The sequence below is a fragment of the Epinephelus moara genome, chromosome 14 (assembly GCF_006386435.1).
Source record: "Epinephelus moara isolate mb chromosome 14, YSFRI_EMoa_1.0, whole genome shotgun sequence".
Taxonomy (NCBI): Eukaryota; Metazoa; Chordata; class Actinopteri; order Perciformes; family Serranidae; genus Epinephelus; species Epinephelus moara.
Window position 1 is genome coordinate 13,059,194 of NC_065519.1, and position 12,230 is coordinate 13,071,423.

General features: G+C 38.0%; 1 protein-coding gene across 1 annotated transcript in view; it reads left to right on the forward strand.

The window, feature by feature from the left end:
- The window catches only part of plpp2a (phospholipid phosphatase 2a), a 32,443-nt gene extending 24,914 nt beyond the window's left edge, over window positions 1-7,529 (forward strand). The window contains exons 2-6 of the mRNA XM_050062231.1: window positions 1,653-1,804; window positions 1,932-2,194; window positions 2,376-2,433; window positions 3,591-3,767; window positions 6,326-7,529. Coding sequence (XP_049918188.1) covers window positions 1,653-1,804; window positions 1,932-2,194; window positions 2,376-2,433; window positions 3,591-3,767; window positions 6,326-6,475 — 800 coding nt within the window. The 3' untranslated portion in view covers window positions 6,476-7,529. The remainder of the gene's footprint in view (window positions 1-1,652; window positions 1,805-1,931; window positions 2,195-2,375; window positions 2,434-3,590; window positions 3,768-6,325) is intronic.
- Window positions 7,530-12,230: the final 4,701 nt, after the last annotated feature.

The window sequence follows — 12,230 nt, forward strand, 5'->3', positions numbered from 1 at the left end:
TCTTTTTTCGACATGCTATACTATGACTTTTTTTTAGCATTTTTTCGACATGCTATAGTATGACGTTTTTTCAATTTACTATACTTTGACTTTTTTAGCACTTTTTTGATATAGTATACTATTGCTTTTTTTTGACATGCTATACTATGACTTTTTTTCGACATACTACACTGACTTTTTTAGCGCATTTTTCGACTACTATACTATGGCCTTTTTTCGACATGCTATACTTTGGCTTTTTTTTTAGCACTTTATCGATATAGTATACCATGACTTTTTTAGCAGTTTTTTCAACATACTATACTATGACCTTTTTGCACTTTTTCGACATGCTATACTATGACTTTTTCGACATACCATACTATGACTTTTTTAGCCTATTTTTCGACATACTATAGTATGACTTTTTTCGAACTTTTTCGCCATGCTATACTATGACTTTTTTGGCCCATTTTTGGACATACTATACTATGACTTTTTTAGCAGTTTTTTTGACAGACTATACTATGACTTTTTTTGCACTTTTTCGACATACTATACTATGACTTTTTTCGCAGTTTTTTCGACATACTATACTATGACTTTTTTTTGCACTTTTTTCGACATACTATACTATGAATTTTTTAGCCAACTTTTCGACATACTATACTATTTCTTTTTTCGACATGCTATACTATGACTTTTTTAGCAGTTTTTTCGACATACTATACTATGACCTTTTTGCACTTTTTCGACATACCATACTTTGACTTTTTTTTTTTGCATTTTTTCAACATATTATACTATGACTTTTTTCGACACCCTATACCATGACTTTTTTTTAGCACTTTTTTGACATGCAATACTATGACGTTTTTCGACATGCTATACTATGACTTTTTTAGCAGTGTTTTTCGACATGCTATACTATGACGTTTTTCGCACTTTTTCGACATGCCATACTATGACTTTTTTCAACATGCTATGCTATGACTTTTTTAGCAGTTTCTTCAACATACAATACTTTGACTTTTTTAGCCCATTTTTCGACATACTATACTATGACACTTTTTAGCAGTTTTTTCGATATTACTTTTTTTGCACTTTTTTCCACATACTATACTATGACTTTTTTTTAGCAGATTTTTCGACATACTATACCATTAATATTTTTGCACTTTTTTCAACATACTATACTATGACTTTTTTTGTACTTTTTTGACATATCACTTTGACCTTCTTCGCATTTTTTCCCCACACTATTCTCAGACTTTTTTAGCACTTTTTTTTTGACACACTATACTATGACCTTTTATATTTTCATCAAAAAAATATTATACTATGCTTTAATTTGGATGTTTTTAAAAAAAAAAAAAGAGACACAAACTCATTTCCACAAAGTCAGACTTTTAATCACTTTCCACATCCACTTGGATGTAAAATATCAGGCACATGCATGTCATCAATGTCTGTAAGAAACAGTATACTGGTGGATATCTAGGTCTGCACATATGTGGTTGTTTGCACAGCTTTGGTGAAGGTTGAGACTCGCTGACTGTTTTGTAGTTCATGATGTCAGAAAGTTTTTATTAGGTCATTGTATTATTTTTATACTTTCTTTAGAAATAGAGTGGATTTTGTCTTCATAATACAGTCATCTTTTCTTCCTCCAGCGGCTTTGCCCTCAGCCATCCTGACGCTGATGTTCACTCCGTACCAAAGAGGAATCTACTGTGATGATAAGAGTATCAGCTATCCCTACAGGAAAGACACCATCTCCCATGGAGGCATGGCTGCAGTCACCATCACCTGCTCCATCGTCATTGTTAGTTTCAACATTTTGTTTATCTAAGTAGTGTTGTTACACAGCAATAAAAAAGATACATTTACCAAATATTTTTTCCCAAACTACAAGAAAACCCTTCATTATGTCTCCTCTGCCCACTCCACAGATCACCACAGGAGAGGCGTACCTTGTGCACACAAATCGTCTGCACTCCAACTCCCAGTTCAACCAGTACCTGTCAGCTCTCTACAAGGTGGTGGGCACCTTCCTGTTTGGAGCAGCTGTCAGCCAGTCATTGACCGACATAGCCAAGTTTACTATAGGTCGTCCTCGTCCAAACTTCTTAGCCGTGTGTGCCCCGGCCACCTGTAATGGGTACATGCTGCAGATCAACTGTACTGGCTCCCATCGAAATGTGACTGAATCCAGGTGAAACAAACTGCCTCTCACACTGTCTTTAAGAACTGGTATATTGGCTCTATCATAAACATGCAATTCATTTCTTTGTCACTCCATTATCATATTAATTGAAAATCAAAAAAAAAAAAGGAAAAAAAAGAAAAGTGAATTTTGCACATAAATTGAGCTTTGTTGCTGTTTTGCTCCTCAGGTTGTCATTCTATTCTGGCCACTCGTCCTTTGGGATGTACTGCATGCTTTTTCTGTCGGTGAGTTTGTCGTCACCGTTTTTGTTTTGTTTTTCACAAGACTTTCTGTAGCTGTGAAATGTCTGCTTACCAAAGACAACCACAAGTGACTCAAAACAGCAGAAAATGGTCAACTCAGATGCATGACAGATCTTTGGAAACATCATTGTTTGAAGACCACACACTGCACAATGGCCGGAAGTTGACAGAGTTAACGGTTTAATCCTTGTCAGGAGTGAGTTACTGAAAGACTTTACAAAGACATTACATTAACAGTTTTAAATATAGCACTGCTCTGTAGCTGAGCTCTGACCTTTCTTTGGAGGCATGTTCACTGAGGGGGCCAAAACAAAATCTCTACTTTAAAAAAATATTTTGAATACCTCATAATTTGTTATTCGCCACAAATAGCACAAATGTCAGGGAATAATCAGAGGTCCTGAAGTTAAATTTAATACCTTCAAGACCTTTATAAGACCCTTTCCATACATTGTAAGATCTTACTGCCACTTTAAGATCTAACATCAGTGGTTATGTTGCACAAGCAACACTCTTTGACTTTCACCACTTAATAGTCTTGGTTTGTGATAAATTGTAAGACCATTGTAATAATGCAATATCATTCAGATGAAAAAAGGTGGGGACAAGGCACAAGAGAATGCTCGAAACACAATCTTGTTCCAAAAAATGTGATAAAAAAAAATGCCAATGAAAAAAATAGTATGGCATAAAAATGTCATAGTATAGTATGGCATAGAAATGTCATAGTATAGTATGGCATAGAAATGTCATAGTATGGCATAAAAAGTTAGGTTTTTTTTTTTAAAGTCATAGTATAGTATGGTATAAAAATATCAAAAAATGTCATTGTATATTACGGCATAAAAATGTCATGGTACAGTTTGGCACAAAAGACAAAAAATAGCATATTATAGCATAAAAAAGTCTTAGTACAGTATGGCATAAAAATCTATTTTCAAAAAAGTCATAGTATGGTATGACATCAGAATGTCATTATCTAGTGTCCATTTTAGGTATAGACCGAAAATGTTTTTACATGGGACACCTGCCTCAAAAAATGGCTGATACATATAAACACCAGAATTCAAAAAGGTTAGATTTCTGACATCAGTTGATTTAAAAAACAAAACAAAAACAATGTGTATTTCTGTGTGCAGCTCTACATCCAGGCCCGAATGCAGGGGAAGTGGACGCGACTGGTTCGACCAACTATCCAGTTCTTCCTGGTGGCATTTGCTGTGTATGTAGCATACACACGTGTGTCTGACTACAAACATCACTGGAGTGACGTGCTGGTGGGGCTGCTGCAGGGAGCTCTCATCGCCGTGCTCACTGTGAGTACAACAGTGTGTTTCTGTGTCATTTGTACAGAAGGAAACTGATTTCAAACGTTCAGAGTGGTAAAGGTGGCAGCTGCTTAAAGCCCCCAAGTGCAGGATGTTTCTATGATTTCACAGCATGCTCAGAAAACTCCAAATTGTGGATCTCAAGGCTTTTTTTGGTCAACTCCATAAGTCTAAAATTTCCTAGTTTACTAGCAGGAGGCTGCTCTAAATGTTGTGCAGTAATTCCGCCTCACCATTCTGTATAAAGTGAACAAACATGGAATGGAGGAGCCTTGTTTCACCGCTAAGCTGGTAGTGGAGGCAGTAATAGAGCTTAGTCATGTGACTCCTGTTCCCCTTTTTCACCAACATGGGACAGGTTCTGTTCCGTTTCCCGCACCTAATATTGAACCATTCAGAGCACTTTGACCAAAGAGAAACTGATTTGAAACCTGGAATCTAACCAAAAAAAAAAAGCAGGTTTTTCTTGACATAAAGAGCGAACTGTGACAAAATCGGTGGGTGAAACTGGTGGATACATGGGCTGATTCGCTAGATAGCACCTCAGTTCCAAGAGTCCTAAATGGAACCAGTTCAAGAACCGAAACTAATGTGGTAGAAAAGGGTACTAGTGGTAAAACTCAGTATACTGCTCTGGTCCAGTGTTTGGCTTAATATCAAACCGATTTGAAAATTCTTACATCAACCTAACACTTGAGAGCTGCAACTATAAAAAGTTTTAATGAGCTTTATGTTTTATCTTTTGAATCTGTGTTATAACCTGTAACAGACAGAAAAACAGATTAGCATCTTTATATAAAAGATGACTATTGAACAATGAAAGTAGTATGGATGCACAGATCTATCGGCCAGACATCGGTATTGACTGATATTCACCTCGTTGACTGCCAATAGCAAATAAGATGACATTCGCCGATGGCAGTGGCTGATGTTTTCTATTGCGTCATATCTGGGTAACATTGGCAGGAGGAGAGCTTGTTCCCTTTAGCTGTTAGCAGACAGTGGCCAGAGCTGACAACGGACGTTTCATTGAGTGACGTTATGATGTGTTCAAGCTCTGTTGGGTAAAAATGATTATTGGTTGAAAGTAAATTATAACGTTATCCAGTCCCTCCAGATAATCGCAATCTTGCAATCGCAATAATTAACGCAAACTCAACGAAAATCCGCAATATTTGCAGGGGCTTGCAATTTTTCAAAAGTCCCACAATTTTTCTGCATTTTTTTCCGCATTTTCCGGCTGACTGGAAGTCGTCGCGCATGCGATGTCATTTGAAACGTCATCAAACGCGTCATCAAATTGTGCTAATGGCATTGCAGTATGGAGAAACGCTCTGTATTGACATAAGAATTTGCACTGTTTAAATGCATACAATATGTGTTGAATGTATTAAAATGTTATGTTTACAGAAGATGTAGCTTACATGTTGTTTTACAGTCACATTGTCTGGTTTGAGAGCTACAATATTCACTCAGGATTTTTTGCAGCATTATTGGAATCCATGTTTTGAAACTAATTCAATAAAACTAAAGAAGAGAACTGTAAAAAACACGTGCAGCTATTTTTGTAATATTCAGTATGATTATTATAGCAAGTGATTACATGACTTATTTTTTTGGAGGTAGTAGTTTAAAAAAAGTCTCAATTTTTTTTCCTCCTTTTGTCACTAGCCGCAATTTTTGTCGCAAATTTTGACAAAATTGGCCACAAATTCAAGGGTTTTTTGTCGCAAGATCCTGGAGGGACTGATATTCAGTATGATTATTATAGCAAGTGATTACATGACTTATTTTTTGGAGGTAGTAGTTTAAAAAAAATCTATTTTTTTTTCTCCTTTTGTCACTAGCTGCAATTTTTGTCATTTGCCAAAATTTCCCGCAAAAAAATCACATAAAAATGCGGCAATTTTTATCGCAATTTTTGACCAAATTGGCTGCAAATTTGAGGGGTTTTTTTTGCGATAGATCCTGGAGGAACTGGTTATCGTGTTCAAATGAAATCTTGTAAAATGTAGTTTATGGCAAGAAACTTGAATAAATCCAGGGAAAATTAATGTATGTTTTCAAAGCAATGTTAAAGATATTAGAGAGGCAACTATGATGATTAAATATAGTAAAAAGGCTTTTGAAGCAGTTAATTTTTTTAAAACATTGTTTTCACGTGAAAGGTTATGATAGAGGTTGTTTCATAAATTTGTATAACTGAATTTGTGCTCATACTCAGATAGTGTAATGAATGTATTTAAAACTGTTCAGGTATTTTTTAATAATGTAGATTTATTTGTTTCCCTGCCACAAAAGGGGAAGTAAATACCAAAAAATCCAAACAAACAATGACAAATAATAACCAAAACTAGATGTAGCACTTTGTGTTGCATTCTGTTTGTTTGAAAAGTGCTGTATAAATGAAGTTTGATTGATTGAACAACAAAAAACATTAGTATCAGCCCAGAATTTCACAGTTGGTGCATCTCTAGTAAGAAGCATGACCACACGCACATTATTTTAACTTAAAATACTCATGCAGTCCTCTTCTGTTCTTTCAGGTCCGATACGTGTCCGACTTCTTCAAGCAGCGCCCCCCTCGCTGCACACACGCAGACCCACCAGAGATCGAAAACCTTGAACGCAAACCGAGCCCGCAGCCTCATGACTCGCAGCACGGAAACCACTACAACTACTCCGGACCTGTATGAGCTCTTCACAGCAGCAGCAGCAGCAGCAGCAGCTACTCTTACTAACCTGGGCTCACACGCTCTCTAACAGCAGCTCCGTTACCAAAGGACCTGTGACCTATACAGGAAAACGCAGTAACCACTACCTAGAAATCCAGACCAGACCTGCTCCACTCTGAGATGGCTTTCCAACATTTTTACAGCTATAAAAACTCAGAGATTCCCTCGACCGGTTGGAACAGAAGCTCCGCCGTCTGTGTGTCTTTAAGTTAGGGTGTGTGTGCTGCGAAAATATGTGTGATTGATTGTGATTTTGTGTTCATGTGGAGCGTGTTGTGTTTGAAAGTGTGCAATGATGTATATTTTTATGATGTTTTTGTTTTTCTTAACTCTGTGCTGCGTTTGAGAGAAACGTTTCAGCTTTGTGGGGGAGAACTGATGCTGTGAGTTTATCGGAAAAGTGAGCAAAGACTGATCGAGATATGTAAATTTAAAAAACACCAGCCAAAGATTTCCGTCTGTCCTTGAGTACAGTCACAAAACATCAGAGGCTGAATGTTTTTCACCTTGTTGCAGTCAGATAAGACTATTTTTACCTACACTGGAGTTAGATTGTATCTGCCTGTTCCAGCCACTTGTCATTTTTATCTGCAGACGTCTGTATTTTATGTTTTTAAGATATGCATGTGTAATGGACTGCCGCAACTATATACGTGATTTTGTATAGTGCTAACATTTTTATTTTGTTTATTACTACTGTATCTAATAAATGTGTAGCTTTTTAAGAATGCATTATCACTACTTTACAGTGCAACTTTCTGAGCTGGCAACATCATTCTGAATGTTTCTTCTTTTTTTTTTTTTATAGACGAACTTCACTTAAATGACTGAGAAAAGACAAGCTGAGGCAATTTTATCCCATAAACCATCATTTTTTTTAGTCTTTAGTGTTGGTAGAAGAACAATCTGGACATCTTCCTTTCCTCTTTATAACATGTGTAACCTAATGTAATCATTTCTTTCCTTCAGCCTGTCGGTTGTTCTGTGTAGTTTTCTCTATAAATATTAGCCAGCATGTCGTCTACGAGTGTTTACTTTTACAGCAAGAAAAAGACATGCAAAGAAGTCTATTTGTGGTAAAGCAAGGAAATACTTTCAATTTTATTTTTTGTTTGGTTTTCTTTGCTGTGTTCTTGCTGAAACACACTGACGCAGGGTTCATGTCTGGACCTGCTGCTGACGGCTGTGGGATTCCTCAGTGCCAAAGGAATGGGGCTGTGCAGCCACGTCAGAGGTGGGTGTTTTTTTTAATGTCATCAGTTTTTTTTTTTAAAGTTTAATTGGTTCAAAGTAATCACACTAGCTAGATCAGAGTGTTGTGAATATTTGACTTTCTCGTCATAGGTGTGAGCTTCACAATGGGAGGATTCACTGATATAAATCACTCTGCCACATGCCCCTACTACTATCTAGTTATGAAAATACTTTAAGTTTTATTCAGTCAGGTTTTGAAATATGCACCTCCACCTCAAAATAGCAGAGGTGAACTATTTTTTTTTAATGTATTTTAAGTTTTTAATTTAGCATGAATATCACAACCTATTCCCTCCAAAACAACAAGATCAACAAAGCTCAATATGAAGCCACATCTTACAAAAATAGTGAGCAAAAAAAACCCAATAATTTTGTGACTCTTTTGTCACTAAGGGAATTTTCACACTTGGTCCTTTTCAGCCCTCTAAGTGGACTCAGAGCGATGACTCAGAATTTTTTGCACATATGTGAACACCAAGAGAACTCAGACCCTTCTGAAGCGAACCGAACCGAACTCAGGTCACCTCAGGAGATGGTCTGAGTTCGGTTTGCCTCAAGTCCATGGTGCGGTTCACTTGTGAAGACAAAACGCTCTGGGTCCACTTTGCCTTTTGCTATTGTATTGTTGCCCTCCAGGCTTGCCATAGACAGATCACACACTATTTGAGTGGGACACATAATAAACACAATGGAACCGACAGCACGACCAGCGGATGAGGAGTACTTTGGTCTGACGATGAAACAACTGCACTCCTTCAGATACGGAACAAGGAAAACATCAAACAGCAACTGTCCACAACGCACAGAAACGCTAAGGTTTTCCTCCAGTTCTAAGTTCATAACCGCACTGCAGTGCCACGTCAAAGTAAAAACAAAACTATATCAATATATATTATATATAGGCTATAGTGTGAAGAAAGAGGACTGAGGCCCCATCAGAGCTGAAATGGACCAGAAAGAGAACTGAATCCTCTTTCAAATGAACTGACAATGTGAACACAAAAAGATCTGAGTCCTTTTTCTGATACGCTTTTTGGTGCACTTTAAGGGTGTTTTCACACTTGGTCCTTTTTAAATGAACCAATCTCAGTCCTCTTGAAGTGGACCAACAGAAAGGGGACTCTTGTTCGTTCTTCTTGCATTCACATTGTCAGTTAATTTGAAAGAGGACTCAGTTCTCTCTCTGGTCCACCTCAGCTCTGATGGGGCCTCAGTCCTCTTTCTGTTCACACTATAACCTATATACGATATGTATCAATGTTTTCCTTGTTCAATATCTAGAGAAGTGCAGGTGTTTCATCATCACACCAAAGTACTCCTCGTCCACTGGTCGTTACCTGTGGCCATGATTCCATTGTGTTTATTATGTGCCCCACTGAAATAGCGTTTGATCTGTCTACGGCAAGCCTGGAGGGCTACAATACAATAGCAAAAGGCAAAGCGGACCCGCAGCTTTTTGTGTTCACAAGGCACAGGTTAAGTGAACCGCACCGCGGACTTGAAGCAAACTGGTTCACTTCAAAGCGGGCTGAGCTGTCTTTGAGTGTTCACATTTGGGCAAAAAATGCTGAGTCAACGCTCTGAGTCCTCTTTGAAGGCCGAAAAGGACCAAGTGTGAAAACACCCTAAGAGGACTAAGTTCAGTTTGTTCAAACAGGACTATATGTGCGAACACCCCAAGATATCTCAACCATTGTACCTGGACGTTACTGTTAGCTCACAATGGAGTCAGATCAGAGATTACAGTGAGTCCACAGCTGATAAAGGTTATGTTTCTGTATACTCAGTAAAAGGCTGACAATTTTTTATAAAGGCATCATATCTGTTTTTCAGGACATAGATGATCTTTATAGAGGCATACGAATCATCATTTCTGAACGTCCACTTTGATGTAGAGAGGGGGAATCTGACGTGCAGGTTAATGCATTACACTGCCTGGAAGAGCTATATCAATACATTTCCTAGAGTTTTGATTTAGTTTCAAGTTCGTAACATTTCCTCTGAGAAAAAGTCCTGGATCTAATGGAATTGGTGTGTCTATAATTTTAGTGAGTCTATCACACAGATCAAACTGTGCATAGTGCCCTCTGTAATGCCACACCTGAAACAGATATCGGAAACTGTAGGATTATACAGGTGTAACTTTTGAGGGGTTAGGTACAGTTGATGGAGAAAATTGTAGCTGACTAATCTAAATCTGGGTTTTACAGTGGCAAACAAACTGTTTTGACATAAGCCAGACCATAAATCTTCATCTTAAGTAATATCTAGGTCAGATTTCCACCTCTCTCTTGATTTGTGTACATAATCTTAAATCATTAATACATAAATCATGCTAATAAATTGCCCTGAACCATTGTCACTGTAAAAAAGTCAAGGTGAACTGGATTGAATTTGTGGCACTCACCATCGCCGTTTAGTTTCCTATAAACATGTATGATCTCCCGCGAAAATGAGGGCTCCATATACAGCACAAAGAAAGTGTGTGCAGCCAAAACAGGAAGAGGTTCATCCATTTTCCGTAACCGCTTACCCTGGTTTGGGGTCCCGGGGGATGAAGCCTATCCCAGCTGACATTGGGCGAGAGGTGGGCTACATCCTGGACAGGTCAGCAGACTATCACAAGGCTGACACATAGAGACAGACAATCATTCACAACACTCAAATTCACACCTACGGCAAATTCAGAGTCACCAATTAACCTCACCTGCATGTCTTTGGACTGTGGGAGGAAGCTGGAGTACCCAGAGGAAACCCACAATGACATGCAAGGAACATGCAGACTTGGCACAGAAGGGCTCCCCCACCCCTGGGCTTGAACCAGGAACCCTCTTGCTAGTTACTATCCCCAGTAGATCATCCGGTCTACAGTGGAAACTTTGGTAGTTGCTAGGCTCTAAGGCTCGGAGAAAAACCAAAAGCGATCCAGTAGTCTTGCAACAGAGGCACCAACAATACCACCACTTGAATACACCCGCTTTTTGTTTTTTAAAAACACGAATACTGGCCAATATGTTATCAAAATTTTTAAATGTATGATATCCGTATCGGTCATAAAAATCCACTACTGGTCGGGCTGTTTCCATTTAATTAGGACTTTCTGTCCTGGGGGTTACTCAGTGTTACAAGGTCACTGAAAAAAAGGAATGCATTTGTAAATTTACTGTCATGAATATAACAGTTTGATGGAATCTACAATGTATGCAGTCATAACTTAAAAGTTAGAACCACATACACTGCAAAGTTACAACAGTAGAGTTCTGTGGGTTGACCTCTGTCTCTGGCAAGCTTGGCGAATGCTGTTTTGTTGTACCTCCAAGGTAACATTAAATGATAAGTTTAAGATCTGCTGTATTCCAAATCACATACAAACTTTACTAACTGCAACAGACATATGAGCAAGAGGGTCAAAGTTCAAGACGCAACGTTAAGGGTAGTAAGGGTAGCTGCAGTACGTACTGAAAGTGAAATCTAAATCAGTCGTTCCCAACTGGTGGGTCATGGTCGAAGAGTGGGTCACAGGTCCACAAGTGACTTGTAAATGTGTCAAGTTCGTAAAAAACAGTCTTTTTGAAGTAAAGTACATCTTTGGCACAGAGTTTTCTGTAACACTTTACTAGAAGGTATCTACATAAGGGTGACATGACACTGTCATAACTATGACATGACACAGTCATGAACCTGTCATGAACATTATGTACATGTCATAAACGTTTATGACTGCTGTCATTGAGTGTCATTTGGTTTTTGTAATGACAAGTTGACATTGTTTGGGTTGTCTTGATTATGACAACGTGACATTAATTAATGTGACATTACCAGAAGATGTCTTTGTCATGACAAGTTGACATTAAATTTGTTTGGGGTGTCCTTATTATGACAACTTGACATTAACCAGGATGACATTACCAGAAGATGTCTTTGTCATAACAATAATAATCATTATGTCAACTTGTCATAAACACAAAAAGAGGCGCATTTCTGGTTCATGTCAAGACAACTTCTGGTAATGTCACTTTGATTAATGTCAAGTTGTCATAATCAAGACAACCCAAACAATGTCAACTTGTCATTACAAAAACCGAATGACACTTAATGACAGCAGTCATAAACATTTATGACATGTACATAATGTTTATGACAGGTTCATGACCGTGTCATGTCATAGTTATGACAGTGTCATGTCACTCTTATGTAGATACCTTCAAGTAAAGTGTTACCAAGGTTTTATTTTGAAGTGCCGTTTCCTTCTGTAGAGTGAGTGAGTAATGGACTGTTACTTAACAGAGACAGGAAACTAGCTCGACTACATGGCAAAACACAGGTATGATGCTGAATAAATGAAACTGTGTGGACCTTGAACCAATGACTAAGGAGAAATCTGGACCCTGTGGCTGGACCAGCTGGGAACCATTTATCTAAAATTTATGCGATTCAGAAGGCAGAGTTGTTTTTTATGCAC